This window comes from Oryx dammah, unplaced genomic scaffold (assembly GCF_014754425.2).
Source record: "Oryx dammah isolate SB20612 unplaced genomic scaffold, SCBI_Odam_1.1 HiC_scaffold_25, whole genome shotgun sequence".
NCBI classification, from domain to species: Eukaryota; Metazoa; Chordata; class Mammalia; order Artiodactyla; family Bovidae; genus Oryx; species Oryx dammah.
In genome coordinates, this window is record NW_024070209.1 from 62,566,000 (window position 1) to 62,583,845 (window position 17,846).

At 45.5% G+C, this 17,846-nt stretch overlaps 1 protein-coding gene across 1 annotated transcript in view; it reads left to right on the top strand.

Moving 5' to 3' along the window:
- Positions 1 to 17,477, top strand: part of SLC1A4 (solute carrier family 1 member 4) — a 30,778-nt gene extending 13,301 nt beyond the window's left edge. Inside the window, exons 4-8 of the mRNA XM_040224030.1 lie at positions 1,861 to 2,027; positions 10,471 to 10,704; positions 12,057 to 12,251; positions 12,551 to 12,685; positions 14,639 to 17,477. Of these exons, the coding sequence (XP_040079964.1) occupies positions 1,861 to 2,027; positions 10,471 to 10,704; positions 12,057 to 12,251; positions 12,551 to 12,685; positions 14,639 to 14,867 (960 nt within the window). The 3' untranslated portion in view covers positions 14,868 to 17,477. The remainder of the gene's footprint in view (positions 1 to 1,860; positions 2,028 to 10,470; positions 10,705 to 12,056; positions 12,252 to 12,550; positions 12,686 to 14,638) is intronic.
- The last annotated feature ends 369 nt before the right edge of the window (positions 17,478 to 17,846 follow it).

The window sequence follows — 17,846 nt, forward strand, 5'->3', positions numbered from 1 at the left end:
ACGACAAATCCTGTAACACAAATAATGCTTCTGAACTCAAGGAGCATACATGATGCTTAGTTTTTTCTCAGCAGGACTGAAGGCTGGGGTTTGAATCACACAGTTTAGGTTTGCTCTTTGGGCCGTTTACCATCTTTAGAATGTCCATTTCATTGAATTGAAACTAATGTTCCCTTTCTTAAAAAAAATTGTGTAACATCCCTTCTGTTTTTCTGAAATATAAATAATAGGTGATTTAACCTACCCTTGCACATAGAATTTGTCTTAGGGGTTTAACTCACTATAACCATCATTCATTCACAAGTATGTTTTGAGTACCTGTTGTTTCTTTTGTTGTTGTGTGTGTGTTGGTTTTTGGTTTGTTTTTTTTTTTTTTGGACACACCACAAGGCATGTATGTGGGAATCTTAGTTCCCTGACCAGGGATTGAACCTGAGTCCCTTGTAGCTGAAGCACAGAGTAACCGCTAGACCACCAAGGAAGTCCCTTGAGTACCTATTGTTTACCAGACACTGAGCTAAGTCCTAGCCTTTATGCTGGAGCTGAAAGGGACGAGGGACCTCAAGGATTATTTAGCCCAGCTATGAAGCTGCCATGGGAAGAAGGAGGAACTTTGCCCTTCCCCCATCCCCCATACACCTCCCCAGGGCTAAGTGGCTCTGAGTTCTACCAGCCTGTTTTTGATTGAAGGAAAAGTTCTACTTTTTTTTTTTTTTTTTTAAGTTGAAAGCTAATAGTTTAGTCCCTTTCACTTCATCTTGCAGATGAAGCACCTGAAGCTCAGAGAAGTTATTTTAATATCAAAGCTGGGACTAGGGCTCAGACTAGAATGATGGTAAACCTGCTCTTTCAGTTTTTACCACACTGACATGTTTCCTATTCAGAATTTCATAATGTGTTGTGATGGAATAAAATGTTTGTCTAACATATATGCTTACAGTAGTGAGATTCAGTACTGCTGGGAAAAAAATAAAGAACATATTATATTTATACATTTTAAGTTGGTGATTTCGGAAAGAATATCCTGAAAATATCCATGTTGTTTCTGAACATCATTTTTGAAATTTGTCAGTAAGGAGACTATGGTAAGAACCTAGCAACAAAGAATTAGTAGCCAAAGTTAGAATCACTGGCTTTTTTTTTTTGGTGAGGGGGCCACACCCTTGAGGCTTATGGGATCTTAGTTCCCTGACCAGGGATTGAACTGGGGCCTACAGCAGTGAAAGCAGTGAATCCTAATCACTAGGCCATCAGGGAATTCCTTACAATCATTGACTCTTGATCTGAAGGACCTTTCACCAATCAGCTTGTCTTTTAAAGTGAAGTGAAAGTCGCTCAGTCATGTCTGATTCTTTGCAACCCCATGGACTATACAGTCCATGGGATTCTCTAGGCCAGAATACTGGAGTGGGTAGCCTTTCCCTTCTCCAGGGGATCTTCCCAACCCAGGGATCGAACACAGGTCTCCCACATTGCAGGCAGATTCTTTACCAACTGAGCCACAAGGGAAGCCCTGTCTTTTAAAAGCAACCCTTTGAAATGATTGTCCAACCTGTACCTGAGCACTTCCAGTGAGGAGAGGCTCAGTACTTGCTGCTTCAACCTGTGCCCATTTCCAAAGCTTTCACAGTTAACAAGTAGGTGAAAATCCTGTTTGTTGACTTTCCAAATCCTGAGACTCCATCTCCCTCTGAGTTTCCGGCCCCTTGATCTGTGAAATCGCTGAGTGTTAGAGGAAATATGAGCCTTTCCTCTTTCTGGGTACACTGTTTCAGTCTGACGGAGACCTGAGCAAATGCATTCTTTAGTCCTCACTCATCTGCTGTAAACTTAGACGCTGTGTCCCCTCTGATCCTACAGATCCCCATTGGCACCGAAATTGAAGGGATGAACATTTTAGGATTGGTCCTTTTTGCCCTGGTATTAGGAGTGGCCCTGAAGAAACTCGGCTCTGAAGGAGAAGAGCTCATTCGTTTTTTCAATGCCTTCAATGAGGCGACCATGGTGCTGGTGTCATGGATTATGTGGTGAGTGTCACCCTGCCACCCACTCTATCTCTCATTTCTCCTGCTATCCAGAAAAGAACCTCACTTAGCTGTTCCAGGTCACCTCGTGGGGCCACCCGGCTCAGAACTGTCTGTGGATGATGTACCACAACCAGTCTTGGTAGAAGGGTTGAAGGATCTCAGAGAAATAAGCATGTTCCATGGTTACTAGTCACTTGCTTGTCACCCACAGTGACCCCTGGGGTTCTGTCATTGATGATTTATCGATGAGTCTCACCATCTTGTGGGGCAATGAATTCCATATAAAATAAGGCTTACTTCTCTTTAAAGAATAGATTAAAGCTTCAGAAGGGCCCCTTACTATAGTATTACAACATGGAGAACAAATCCATCTTTACCCCATATGTACAGGTAAACTTGGAATGGTCTTTACATGAATGTCTCTTTATGTGAAAGGGTACTTGTTTAATAAAAACCACCAGATTGATTTCTGGCTAACAAGGAAAAATTTGACAAGATCTCTCAAACTTCTCAAAAATCATACCAATTCCAGTGGTAATGCTTCAGTAAGCTTTATCCTGCTGTTTTACTGAAGCGAGACTTTGTGGGTTTTAGTTTCTACCTGCTCGTTGTTGAGAAACTAGTTTATCTTTTCATGCACAAAACTTGATCCTTATTGTCAACCCTTAAATATCCTAAGATGTCTCTCTCTCAGATGATACTGGGATGGCAGCTGGACTGAAGAGAGGAGCCTGGAATTTGGTAGGAAAGCTTGAGATTGGTTGGGAAGCCGAGTTCAGAGCCTCCACTAGTAGTGTTTATCCTGCTTAACCAGGGTTTCTTGCCCCGCCCCAAACTCCAGAGCCTGAGTCTGCATCAGAAACGTGACACTTCATATGACTCCTGTTGTTCTGGGGAGAAAAATATTTCCAGAAAGGAAAAAGCATTTTCATCCCGTCAGGTTCTTCCCCTGGCTTATTTTTTTTAGTCTGAAATCCTCCCAAAGGTTGGATTAAAGGAAACTGTGCAGGAAAGTGATGTTCCTGTGTGAAAACATGTGTTTTCAATCTGAAACCCATTTACAGTCATTCCTTCAACATGACGTGTTAGTTACAGAAGCAGACATTTGGAAAGGCAGACCAGCTGAGAGTCTTGACTGCAGTAGGATATCTGTTGCCCAGAAAGTGCATCCCACACGGAACTGGGGTTTAGGATGCCTTAACTGATTAAAGGGGCTTCCCTGGTGGTTCAGTGGTAAAAAATCTGCCTGCAATGCAGGAGACACAGGTTCGATCCCTGGGTCGGGAAGATCCCCTGGAGGAGGCCATGGCAACCCACTTCAGTATTCTTGCCTGGAAAATTCCATGGACAGAGGAGCTTGGCAGACTACAGTCCATGGGATCCTGAAAGAGTCTGACATGACTTATTAACTAGAACATATACAAGTACACACTCACAACTGGTTAAAGGATCTCCCCCAGGTGTGGGAGGGATCTTCAGTAGTAGCTCTTTCTTTCCTTCACTAATTACCTACTATAATATCAGGCACCTGCGTAGCCTGTACTGTTCACAGAAATACTTTCTCATTAGATGGTCAGCAAACCTTGCAGGCCATATGGTCTCTGTCATAGCTGCCAATGCTGCCATCACGGGACAAAAACAGTTGTAGACAATTTATAAATGAATGAACTTGGCTGTATTCCAGTAAAACTCATGGTGCCAACCCATGCATTAAACTGTCCAAGGAGGAAGGAGGGAAGGGAGTCCTCTGAAAGTATTAGAAGAAAATACAGGGGTAGAGAAAGTCCTCCTACACAAAATACAGAAAGGAAAAGCCATAAAAAGCTGCTAAATTTGATTCTACCAGAATATAAAAATGTTTGCATGCAAAGGATACCTTGGATGAAGTTATAAGACAAGATACTTATTGAAAAAAAGTGATATATATTTACATATAATCTATACACACACACACACATACACAAACACACTCACACTCAAAGCATTGAGATTGAAAGGACTGGTACAAGTTCACAAAAGGTTCATCTTTCTGCAGTGAAATTAATAGAGAACTGGAGAATCAGTGTTAAAAATCTTTTATAGCAGTTTCATATTCTTCAGCATGCAAGCCATGATCATTGTTCTATTGTGTGTGTGTGTGTTTTCTAAGAATGCTGGTCCATGACCAACTAGGTAGAAATGAACCAGTCTTTCACCAAAGATGGTTTGAGAAGAACTAATATAAAGAGCCCTGATTACTGAAAAAGAAAAAAAAGACTGAATAAACTCTTAGAAAATGAACAAAGGAAATGAACAGGCAATGCATAGAAGAGGAAACCTGAATGACCAATAAATGTTTTAAGGGATGGCCAGGTTATTAGAAATCAGGGAAATGAAAAGCTTGCTTCTATCAGGCACTGATAAGGGTAAAGTTAAGATTTCTCAACAACAGCACTATTTTTTTTTCCCTTTGGAATTTGAGGAATTTTTATTTTCATTTTTCTGCATTTTCCACTTTCAACAATAAAAACCTGTTTCTTTTTTATTGAGATATAGTTGATTCCCTGGTGGCTCAGCTGGTAAAGAATCCACCTGCAATGCAAGAGACCTGGGTTTGATCCCTGGGTTGGGAAGATCCCCTGGAGAAGGGAACAGCTACCCACTCCAGGATTCTAGTCTGAAGAATAGTCCATGGGGTTGCAAAGAGTTGGGCACGACTGAATGACTTTCACTTAATCACTCAGTTCAGTTCAGTCGCTCAGTCATGTCCAACTCTTTGCGACCCCATGAATTGCAGCACGCCAGGCCTCCCTGTCCATCAACAACTCCCAGAGTTCACTCAGACTCACGTCCATCGAGTCCGTGATGCCATCCAGCCATCTCATCCTCTGTCATCCCCTTCTCCTCCTGCCCCCAATCCCTCCCAGCATCAGAGTCTTTTCCAATCAGTCAACTCTTCGCATGAGGTGTCCAAAGTACTGGAGCTTCAGCTTTAGCATCATTCCTTCCAAAGAAATCCCAGGGCTGATCTCCTTCAGAATGGACTGGTTGGATCTCCTTGCAGTCCAAGGGACTCTCAAGAGTCTTCTCCAACACCACAGTTCAAATGCATCAATTCTTCGGCGCTCAGCCTTCTTCACAGTCCAACTCTCACATCCATACATGACCACAGGAAAAACCATAGCCTTGACTAGACGGACCTTAGTCAGCAAAGTAATGTTTCTGCTTTTGAATATACTATCTAGGTTGGTCATAACTTTTCTTCCAAGGAGTAAGCATCTTTTAATTTCATGGCTGCAGTCACCATCTGCAGTGATTTTGGAGCCCCCAAAAATAAAGTCTGACACTGTTTCAACTGTTTCCCCATCTATTTCCCATGAAGTGATGGGACCAGATGCCATGATCCTCATTTTCTGAATGTTGAGCTTTAAGGCAACTTTTTCACTCTCCTCTTTCACTTTCATCAAGAGGCTTTTTAGCTCCTCTTCACTTTCTGCCATAAGGGTGGTGTCATCTGCATATCTGAGGTTATTGATATTTCTCCTGGTAATCTTGATTCCAGCTTGTGTTTCTTCCAGCCCAGCGTTTCTCATGATATACTCTGCATAGAAGTTAAATAAGCAGGGTGACAATATACAGCCTTGACGTACTCCCTTTCCTATTTGGAACCAGTCTGTTGTTCCATGTCCAGTTCTAACTGTTGCTTCCTGACCTGCATACAGATTTCTCAAGAGGCAGGTCAGGTGGTCTGGTATTCCCATCTCTCAGAATTTTCCACAGTTTCTTGTGATCCACACAGTCAAAGGCTTTGGCATAGTCAATAAAGCAGAAATAGATGTTTTTCTGGAACTCTCTTGCTTTTTCCCTGATCCAGCGGATGTTGGCAATTTGATCTCTGGTTCCTCTGCCTTTTCTAAAACCAGCTTGAACATCTGGAAGTTCACGGTTCACGTATTACTGAAGTCTGGCTTAGAGAATTTTGAGCATTACTTTACTAGTGTGTGAGATGAGTGCAATTGTGTGGTAGTTTGAGCATTCTTTGGCATTGCCTTTCTTTGGGATTGGAATGAAAACTGACCTTTTCCAGTCCTGTGGCCACTGCTGAGTTTTCCAAACTTGCTGGCATATTGAGTGCAGCACTTTCACAGCATCATCTTTCAGGATTTGAAACAGCTCAACTGGAATTCCATCACCTCCACTAGCTTTGTTCGTAGTGATGCTCAAGTGAGGCCCACTTGACTTCACATTCCAAGATGTCTGGCTCTAGATGAGTGATCACATCATCATGATTATCTGGGTCGTGAACATCTTTTTTGTACAGTTCTTTCGTGTATTCTTGCCACCTCTTCTTAATATCTTCTGCTTCTGTTAGGTCCATACCATTTCTGTCCTTTATTGAGCCCATCTTTGCATGAAATGTTCCCTTGGTATCTCTAATTTTCTTAAAGAGATCTCTAGTCTTTCCCATTCTGTTGTTTTCCTCTATTTCTTTGCACTGATCGCTGAAGAAGGCTTTCTTATCTCTTCTTGCTATTCTTTGGAACTCTGTATTCAGATGCTTATATCTTTCCTTTTCTCCTTTGCTTTTTGCCTCTCTTCTTTTCACAGCTATTTGTAAGGCCTCCCCAGACAGCCATTTTGCTTTTTTGCATTTCTTTTCCATGGGGATGTTCTTGATCCCTGTCTCCTATACAATGTCATGAACCTCATTCCATAGTTCATCAGGCACTCTATCTATCAGATCTAGACCCTTAAATCTATTTCTCACTTCCACTGTATAATCATAAGGGATTTGATTTAGGTCATACCTGAATGGTCTAGCGGTTTTCCCTACTTTCTTCAATTTAAGTCTGAATTTGGTAATAAGGAGTTCATGATCTGAGCCACAGTCAGCTCCTGGTCTTGTTTTTGTTGACTGTATACAGCTTCTCCATCTTTGGCTGCAAAGAATATAATCAATCTGATTTTGGTGTTGACCATCTGGTGATGTCCATGTGTAAAGTCTTTTCTTGTGTTGATGGAAGAGGGTGTTTGCTATGACCAGTGCATTTTCTTGGCAAAACTCTATTAGTCTTTGCCCTGCTTCATTCCGCATTCCAAAGCCAAATTTGCCTGTTACTCCAGGTGTTTCTTGACTTCCTACTTTTGCATTCCAGTCCCATAGTTGATTTATGATGTTATATTAGTTTCAGGTATACAACGTGGTGATTCAAAGTCTTTATAGATTATATTCCATGTATGAAGTGAAGTGAAGTGAAGTTGTTCAGTCGTGTCCAACTCTTTGTGACCCCATGGACTGTAGTCTACCAGGCTCCTCTTGTCCATGGGATTTTCCAGGCAATAGTCCTGGAGTGGATTGCCGTTTCCTTCTCCAGGGGATCTTCCCAACCCAGGGATCAAACCTGGGTCTCCCGTATTGTAAACAGACGCTTTACCGTCTGAGCCACCAGGGAAGTATGTATGGTTACTATAAAATACTGGCTATCTTTACAGTATTTTGGCTATTGTGCTGTACAATGTACCTTTATTAACAGCACTATTGACGTTCTTTGTTTGTGGGAAGCTGTCTTGTGCACCATAGTTAGCATATTTAGGCATATCCTTGGTCTCTAGCCCCTAGACGCCAGTAGCACCCCCTGCCAAAGTTGTGACAACCAAAACTGTCTCCAGATATTACTTAATGTTCCCTGGGGACAAAATCATCATTGGATGAGAACCAGTGGTGCAGGGGGAGAAGGCAATGGCACCCCACTCCAGTACTCTTGCCTGGAAAATCCCATGGATGGAGGAGCCTGGTGGGCTGCAGTCCATGGGGTCACTAAGAGTTGGACACGACTGAAGCAACTTAGCAGCAGCAGTGGTGCAGGGAAAGGATTATTCTCCTAGAAGCCATTGGGAATATGAATTAGAACAGCCACATTGGAGAACGATTTGTCAGGATCTACTAAACTTTAAGATCCCCTGGAGAAGGAAATGCCAACCCACTCCAGTACTCTTGCCTGGAAAAGTCCATGGACAGAGGAGCCTTGTAGGCTACAGTCCATGGGGTCGCAAGGAGTTGGACACGACTGAGCAACTTCACTTCACTAAACTTTAAAACACACCCCATGACTCAGTAGCCCCACTTCATGGTGTCTCTACCTGGAGAACATAGGCATGTGGACACAAAGAGGCCTGTTTGCAGTGTTCTGTGTGGTGATGAAAACCTGGGAATAATTTAAATGCTCCTCAGCAGGGCAATGCAAATAATCTATAGTGTAGTTCCGAGGATGCTATTTTAAAAGAATGAGATAAAGGTGGAATCAACCCAAATGTCCATTGACAGACTGAAGGGATAAGGAAAATGTGGGATATGCATACAATGGAATATTATTCAGCCTTAAGAAGGAGTGAAATTCTGAAAAGTGCTCCAATAGAGAGAGGAACCTTAAAGACGTGAATGGGTTGACATGCTCTCTCTCAGGGGATCTTTCCAACCCAGGGATCAAACCCGGGTCTCTGCATTGCAGGCGGATTCTTACTGTCTGAGCCACCAGGGAAGCCACAAGTGAAATACGCCAGACACAAGGGGGCTAAAATTGTATTATTCCATGTATTAGGGCACCTTGAAGAGTCAAATTCGTAGAGACTGAAAGTAGAACAGTGGTCTCTGAAAGCAGCAGTGAGGGGGAACATGGGGTTATTATTTATTGAATACAGAGTTTCTGTTTGTGATGATGAGAAAGTTCTGGAGATGGACAGTGGTGATAGTTGCACAAGACTTTGAATATACTTAAAGTCACCAAATTGTATGCTTAAAAGGGTTAATATGGTCAGTTTTATGTTATGCATACTTTACCATGATTAAAAAACAAGACCAGAGTGAGGTAGATGTCTATGTATTGATATGAAAAGGTCTCAAAGACATAATAGGGAGTTTAAAAAAATATGCAGATTTAAACACATGTATCTAAAAGACTAGGAAGTGGGACTGGTTACCAGAGGAGGGGGCTGGCTTGAGGATAGGGCCTAAAGATTTTGGTCTTAGCTATCATGTTTTAATTTTTTGAAAGGAGAATGTATTCGTGTATTACTATGGGATTTAAAAATAATAATACTTCTTAGAGTACCTCTGGGAAGAAGTCTTAAAAAACCGGTGACATTGGCAATGTCTCCTTGGAAGGAAGCCTGGTACTTGGGAGGACAGAGGTGGCAGGTAGACTGCATCCTTTTGTACCCTTTGAAATTTGAACTGTGTGACATTATGATCTATATAATTAAAATTTATAAATAAAGTCAATAGTTATAAAATTCATCTTCAGCTCAGTCCAGTCGCTCAGTCCTGTCCAACTCTGCGACCCCATGGACTGCAGCATGCCATGATTTCCTGTCCATCACCAGCTCCCAGAGCTGACTCAAACTCATGTCCAGCGAGTCAGTGATGCCATCCAACCATCTCATCCTCTGTTGTCCCCTTCTTCTCCTGCCTTCAGTCTTTCCCAGCATCATTTTTTTCAGTTCAATGAGCCAGTTCAAACCAGCCAGTCCAATGAGTCAGTTCTTCACATCAGGTGGCCAAAGTATTGGAGCTTCAGCATCAGTCCCTCCAATGAATGTTCAGGACTGATTTCCTTCAGGATTGACTGGTTTCATCTCCTTGTAGTCCAAGGAGCTCTCAAGAGTCTTCTCTAACACCACAGTTCAAAAGCATCAATTTTTCGGCAATCAGCCTTCTTTATGGTCCAGCTCTCACATGACTACTGGAAAAACCGTAGCTTTGACTAGATGGACCTTTGTCAGCAATGTTTCTGCTTTTTAATATTTTTAAAATTCATCCTCAGTTAAGCTCAAAACAGCAGGCTTTTATCCTTTGTAGCTCCCCTAGTTCATTTCCTCCCTTCCTTCCTCCCACCTGCCCATTAAAAAAAATCTTCACGCTCCAAGAGTGTTCTCAGAAGGTCATTGTTAGTGACTTTTTCCCATGGAATCGTGTTTTCCAATCCACCAGGAATTTGAAACTTCACAAAAGTCCCAGCTTTGGCTCAATTCTGTATCACAGCAATTCTGCACAATGAAATAGGTGTTAGTCTTTCGTGTTTCTGAGTTCTCAGAGCAGGCCTGAGCAAAGCTGCAAGTCAAGCCCACAGTCGCAGAGGCTTTAATCTCAGAGTTCCTTCCACTTGGGAGCCCACGTGGTTGGCAGCATCCAGCTGTTAAGAACATACAATATCCAAGGGGAAAGAAGTCTGGGTCCTCGTCCTGACTCCACACCCATGATAAGTGATCCTGTTAATTTTACTCAGTTTCATGGCCTGTAAAATAGGCACGGCATACCCCCCATCCTTTTCTATTTCTCAGGGTCATCCCAGGGAGAGATGAAGACCACCTGGTTGAGAGTCCACAAGTCCCATGCCAGGAAGGGCCTGCATCTCTCAGCCCCAGCATCCTCACCCTTGCTTACCTGTGCCCTGTGCTCACATCCTAGGTATGTACCTGTGGGCATCATGTTCCTGGTTGGAAGCAAGATTGTAGAAATGAAGGACATCATCATGCTGGTGACCAGCCTGGGGAAATACATCTTCACGTCTATATTGGGCCATTTTATTCACGGAGGAATTGTTCTGCCTCTAATTTATTTTATCTTCACAAGAAAAAACCCATTCAGGTTCCTCCTGGGCCTCCTCACACCGTTTGCCACAGCGTTTGCCACCTGCTCCAGGTGAGTGGATTGCAGGTGCCCTTGGCTGCCCTTGAGCTTGGAACCAGATAAGCCCGCGGTGGATGCACAACTAGCATCTTGACAAATTTTAGTTTCTTGAAAGCTCTAAATTGGTTTCATCTGATTTTTTTTGCACTGCCAGCCCCATAGCTCTTAGGGAAGTAGATTTTTAGGATTGCCAGAATGAGAGATTGCCTCATTCCCTTCTCCTCCTTGCTTCTTAGAGGTCAGTTAGATCATAATTTTACCCAGCTGTGGGTCCTCACCCTAACTAGACCTCAGCCTGAGTAAAAGAAGACAACCACTTGACTCAAAATGCATTGCAGTAAAGTTTCTAGAATGATACCTCTTCAGTTCTCCCTTTGGATGGGTGAATTAGGAAATAAGACCAAGACATAAGGCATCCTGGTGAGGGGTGTATGCTCAGCTCTCTAGGAGTACACAATATTGTGGGATTATCTAATTTACCACAAAAGATGGACCTTGTCATGGCTGATATTCTTCCAGAAAAACACTGGGCTTTCCAAACACAAAGAAAACTTTGAAAGGATGGCGGCACATCGTTTGATTCACACATTTAGTTTCTGCCTCTCTGCTGCCTGTTTCCCACCATCCTGCCCTGCAGCGTCTATGACTGGGTTGTGGTGTGGGAGGAATGAAGGAGGTAAGTTTCTCCGGCTTTGGCAGAAACCAGCCTACTTCAGCTATGCCAGCCACATGTACAGAGTCTGCAGAACCCACTGTGGAGACCAGGTCTTATTCTTCATTATCTTGAGATGCAGTTCCTCCTTCCAAACTCTCAGAGCCATTTTTTTTTTCTCTCTTTTTTTTGGCCACACTCTCACAGCATGCGGAACTTCCCTGACCAGGGATTGAACTCATGTCCCCTGCAGTGGAAGCACAGAGCCCTAACCACTCGACCACCAGGGAAATCCTGTCAGAACCATTTCTGCTTCTTGGCGTAGAAGAAAAAACATAGTTTGCCTTTTACTTTTTGGAGGGGAACATGTTCAAGAGAGGAGATGCATGTGTAGAGGAAATAGTTCTCTGTTCTCTTGAGAATACTTTGCACTGTGAGACAATGTGTGGTTCTTGGGAAATCTGGAACGGGTGTATCCAGGGGAAAAATAACTAAGTCTAGAAAGCCCAATTTTGAACACTTTGGGAAAGCAATTGACAAAACCCCATGTGTGACAGAAACTCTGCAAAAATTCTGATTTTTCTTTTCTTTCAAGGGGAGAGTGCCATAACCTAGGATGGTGCTAATTGCTCTGTTCCTGGGTCTGAGCTGAGTAATAGGTTAGCCTGGTCACAAAGGACTATTCTCTTATTTGGTGGTTTGCATTTCCCAGCTCGGCAACCCTTCCCTCTATGATGAAGTGCATTGAAGAAAACAATGGTGTAGACAAGAGGATCAGCCGGTTCATCCTCCCCATCGGGGCCACTGTGAACATGGATGGTGCAGCCATCTTCCAGTGCGTGGCCGCAGTGTTCATTGCCCAGCTCAACAACGTGGAGCTGAGAGCTGGACAGATTTTCACCATTCTGTAAGTTCCATATTCTTTCCTTCATCTCTAGGCCTGGTTTAAACTTTGAGGTTTTTTTTATTGCGATTTCCTTTGAAAAACTTCATGAATACAATCTTACCATGACTCGGGCGTCTCATTTGTAAATGAGGACAGCATGAATTCATTACTTGAAGAAAGTGGATCCTCTCTCGAGGGTGCAGTCGACAGACTAGGGTTGTGTGGTTTTCAGTTCCAAGCCGTGGCTGCCATGTTCTGCCTGTCTCTGTGTCCCCTCGGTGCTCCGGGCTCATGGCTGATCCTGCCGTCCCATCCCCTAGAGTGACCGCCACGGCGTCCAGTGTTGGAGCAGCAGGCGTGCCCGCTGGAGGGGTCCTCACCATCGCCATTATCCTAGAGGCCATCGGGCTGCCCACTCATGACCTCTCTCTGATCCTGGCTGTGGACTGGATTGTGTAAGTAGCAAGTCCTAAGGGCACTGAATAAAAGAAAGTCTGTATTGAGCTCCCTAGGAGCTTGGCACTGGCCCGGGGCATGCAGAGAAACTTAAAACATGCCATTACTGAGAACTTGCTTAGAACATTCAGAAAAGTCAGAGGCCCAAGTGTCTGTGGAGATTGTTGGCTGCATAGGGGTCATAACCATTGGAGGAGTGAATCTTCGGGAATGATTGTCCTTGGCCTGGAATGTCCAAGGAGTGATTTCTGTAAGTGGAGAAAAGATGAGTGCTGCTCATGCAAGTGCCTGGGCTTGGGCTCAGGGGCAGAGTTAGAAAGAAGCTGTGATCTGGGTAACCATCACCAGGGCTCCCGTAAAGATGGAGAACAGTTTCTAATTGTTGCTGCCTTGAGTCCCATGATACTTTTCTCAGATACAAACAATACCTGTAATCATAGGGAAGGTCATTGAGGGACTGATGTTGGATAATAGGTAGAGCATATGAATAAGAAATGAGCCCTGGGAAAAAAAAAAAGAAGCCCTGGAGCCTGGGTTCACGTCATTTACTAGTCGTGTGATATGAACTGTCTGTGATTTAGTCTGCCAGTCTGTGGAAAGAGGATAGGAACAGAGCCCTACAGCAGAGGTGTAGTGGAGACTAAGCGAGTTAGCACATGCACAGCACTCGGAAGAGCCTTCAGTCAGCCCTGGGGAACTCACTCCTGGCCAGGCTGGTCAGAGCCGGGCATGGGTACCCTGACCACTAGACCCTGGCCCCGGGCTGGTGGATCTGCCCATGCTGGTTAGGAGTGCTGGGTTCCAACTTTATTTTTAAGCCCTGGAAACTTGAAGGGACTTCTCAGAATTCCTTGAGCTCCTTGGGGATGAAAAGTGCTTTGGAGATGCAGTGTTCAGACAAGTAAGAGGGACCAGGGCAGTGTCAGAGGCCCCGCCTCCTTCCTCACCGGCTCCCCTCCATGGGGAAGGCAGGCGTTTAAGGGGTGATTGGTCAGGATGAGGGAGGTCAGGCACCAAGCGAGCTGCCCAAGTGAGACCCCCACCACCCACAACCTCTGATTCCACAACTCTCAGCTTCTCCAGCACCTCAGGCAAGTTCCTATTTTCCCTCCTTCTTCAGAATGAGCATGATACTTCCTCTGAGCCCCAGGGAGAGGTGCTGGTTGTTGGGCTCTGGGAAGACAAAGCTTCTGGAAACGGCAGTGCTGTTCTCTCTGAGATGGTATTTGCCAACAGCCATGGGAAGCACATGAAGCTTACACGAGATGCAGTGTGGACACGAGACTAGGAGGGAGGTTCCCACAGGGTAAGGGTGAGTGGGAGGGAAGCTGGAGCCAGGACCGAATCTGCACCACCCACCAGTCGTGTGTGGGTACTTAGTCGCTCAGTCGTGTTTGACTCTTTGCGACCCGTGGGCTGTAGCTTGCCAGGCTCCTCTGTCCGTGAGGATTCTCCAGGCAAGAACACTGGAGTGGATTGTCATTCCCTTCTCCAGGGAATCTTCCCAACCCAGGGATCAAATCCAGGTCTTCTGCACTGCAGGCAGATTCTTTACCATCTGAGCCACCAGGAAGCCCTTGTCATCCCAGTTACTTATAACTTTTACACGATGGTGTCTCACACATGAAGTGCACACATAGGAAGATTTCTGGAAGGAAACAGATCCAAATGTCACTACTGGTTCACTCAGGGATGCAGAGGATGTGGGGGAGTGACTTTTGTTTTTTCCTTTATACTTCTCTTCTCCCCAAGTTTTCTACAATGAGTGGGCCTGTTTCATAAGAATGAAACATATTTGGAGAAAATCAGTTTAGCATCAAGCAACACCCCATGGCCTTAGCTTGCTCTCCCTCAGGGTCACAGCCTCCTGGTACCTCAGCCCGTAGTGACATCCGCCCCCTGGTGGCTCCAGGCGGCATCGACTGTAACGCCTGCCTGTTCTCTCCTTGCAGGGACCGCACCACCACCGTGGTGAACGTGGAGGGTGATGCCCTGGGTGCGGGCATCCTCCACCACCTGAATCAGAAGGCGATGAAGAGAGGGGAGCAGGAGCTGAGCGAGGTCAAAGTGGAGGCCATCCCTAACTGCAAGTCGGAGGAGGAGACGTCGCCCTTGGTGACACACCCAAACCCCACCGGCCCAGCAGCCAGCACCCCAGAGTCCAAGGAGTCGGTTCTGTGATGGGGCTGGGCTTCCAGCTCACCCACTGGGGGTGCCCACCCCATCAGTCTGGCCACCTGGCCCTGGCACCGCCCTCACCAACTTTTTGCCTCCCGAGCAATGCCCTGGCCCAGCCACCAGTTTGAGGGTTACTTCTCGGCACAGGCATTGGGTTTCCCAGTGGGAACTGACTCTTGAGGACCAAGACACTCTGACATTTGACACTCGATCATGTCCAGGCCAACTGTGTGCACGCTGGCTCTGTCTGGAAACACACCGTCGAGCTGCCAGGGTGGGGAGTAACAGACTCATAGAGACCTGGCAGTTAAAGCTTGGAAGATGCACATGTTATTTCATTGCACCCAGGCAAGTTCAGCATTCGGATACTTCATGGACAGACCTGGGCGGGTGGCAGTCATCTGTCACCTTGTAAGCCAGAATAATTGGAAAAATTCCCAAATTCGTGTCCTTGGCTGGAATTCTCTGAGCTGGGACTCAGGTGTTAAGAGTCTCTGACTAGGCATGGCTGGCTTCTGGGTCACTGGGCTGGAGGCACTGCGTGCCCATCAAGTTAGAAATACTCCATGGTGTTAGCACTGCTGGTGTCTCTGGTTAGTGGCGTTAGGTAAATAATACATTCTGAGGTCAAAGAAAGGAGAGGGAGTGCAGCCTGCAGGGGAAAGGGGAGTAGCCCAACGGGTAAGGACACACACATACGCACACACACATATATTAATGTCCCCAGTCTGGCCCCAGCCCCAGAAAGTTTCTGCTTTCATGATCTGGACTTCTGCCAACACTGTAGCTTTATCCACCTCCACTCTGATTTGGCAAACAGGTCACAGAGGGGCCTGTGCCTCTGGGGAGGTGTGGTATGGTCATTGCATTCAGGACCCTGACTGGTCTAGCAATAGATTTTAATCCAACTAGACCCTCCCTTAAAGCAAATTAAAAAAAAAAAAAACCACAAACCCACCCTTCACTGGGATGAAGCCAGATGTCCTGGCTTTGGCTAATTTTGATAGGCTTGGTTTCCCTTTCCTGCAGCACATGAGTTTAAAATTATCAGCCAAATGGTCTACCTGATTCCTACTGACTCAGGTTGAACCTTGGAGAGGGGGCTTTATAGAGAGAACCAGTGTTGCCAGGGGCAGGGAAGGAATATCTAAAAGGCACAAGACTGCTGTTTCTATGTAGTTGTTGGTGTGTATGTGTGGGGTGACCTACAGCAAGTCCTGGGGCCTCACTCTACCCCATCAGTAAAATGGGGCTGACATCACCTGCCTTTTACCTACCTCAGAGGAATCTGGTGAGGCAAACTGAGTGAATCTGGAAAATGGTCATTTCTCATCTTGGCTATTAAGTGCTGACACTTAACCCCGTACCTTCCTCACTGTTACCTAAGCGATGCCTAAGTTCTCCGGGAGGCTCCTTCTCCTGGGGATGACGGCTGTTATGAGCAGGGCTTTGTTTTGTGTGCCGGAGCAACTGTTATCACATCACTTGTGCTCTTGGCAGTTTCTTGTGAGCATCAAATGCAGCCTCTTCCTATTGTCCTTCATCTTTTTGAGAATTAACCTCCCAGCCCACTTTTGGGTCCCTGGCCTCCCAGTGACTCGCAGACCCAGGCACGTTTCTGCCACCACACGCTGGCCATTATTCAAACTCCCAAACTTTCAGCCTTGCTCATTCCCGTTTTCTCTGTTGCTATCACCCAAGCCCTGCAGGAGGGGAGCACACCGTTATGGTACGTGTCCCATCACAGCTAAAATAGGGGGAGGGACAGAGACAGTGAAGCTCCCCTGTTTTAAAATTACGGGGCATGGGCCTGAGCAGAAGTGGTGGGGAAGAGCCAAGGGGCACAGGGAAGACCCAGCCAGTGGGCAGGCCCTCCTCCCTCTAGCCCTCTTTAAAACAAGCTAAGCCACTCCTGTGAAGCAGGAGTGACCAGGAGCTGGCCTCAGCGGTACATGGAAGCCTTTACCCTCTGGCTTGTTGTTGAGGCCTTCTATTTTTAAAGGAGAAATAATCACATGGCTGGATTCCAAACTGCAAGTGAACATTCATTATTTTTCAGCCTTCGCTAGATCTGATCTTTCCCTCTTCCACATCTGTGTAACTATGTGTGTACACACATATGTGTAGCATGTGGGGGGCATACATGTGTTTAGCATCTATATCTACATGTGTGTTTGTGTATTTTAGCTCCAGTCCAAACAAGTTTGAATTTGGGGGCAGAGGTGAATTAACTGCAAGTTGTGTGGCTTTGGCATCCTGATTTTCCTGTTTCTAAAGGTGAATTTCACCATGGACAGTCTGACCCAGGGGCTGTACACACTCTCTCCGGGACCTGGGAGTGCAGTGTGGGGAGCATGTGGCCTAGGGAAGGGTGCTTCCATGTAAAACCCCTGTGATGATCACTCCCCTCTCCCTGGCTTCTCCCTGTTTTTCTGTCCAAAAGAGGAATCAGACTGGGAGTGAGCCAGCTGGGGAGAAATGCCACCCTCTCACTGTCTGATGATGTGTCCCCTGCTCTAACATGTCATAATGCTGTTCATCTCTGTTTTCAATATGTGACACTTGCCTTAAAACATAGCAGTGTGCAAAACGAATACAAGATTTCTACTAGAATCCGATGTTCCTTTATTTTTTTTTCTTGTGTTTTGAAGTTGCATTGACTGGTGGAGTTCTTCTGGGGGGTGGCCTGTGGGTGACAAACTGAGGGGTTATTTTTCTAGCTGCATTTAGCCAGCATGACCCTCTGTAGCAGGGCAGGCCACTCAGGTGGCAGAGCTGCTGCAAAACCATCACTGATGTGGCTTGCCGTGGTGAGCTCCAGGCTCCTGGGCTCCTCCCACTCAACACTAGCAGAACCCTTGAAACAGTGAGTGGTTTGGCCACATACCTCCATTAAGCCAAGCCTTGTTAGGACAAGTAGGTTGACAGGTATTAATTGACCATCTAGTGTAAACCCAGAGCCAAGCTGGAAGAATGCTCCAG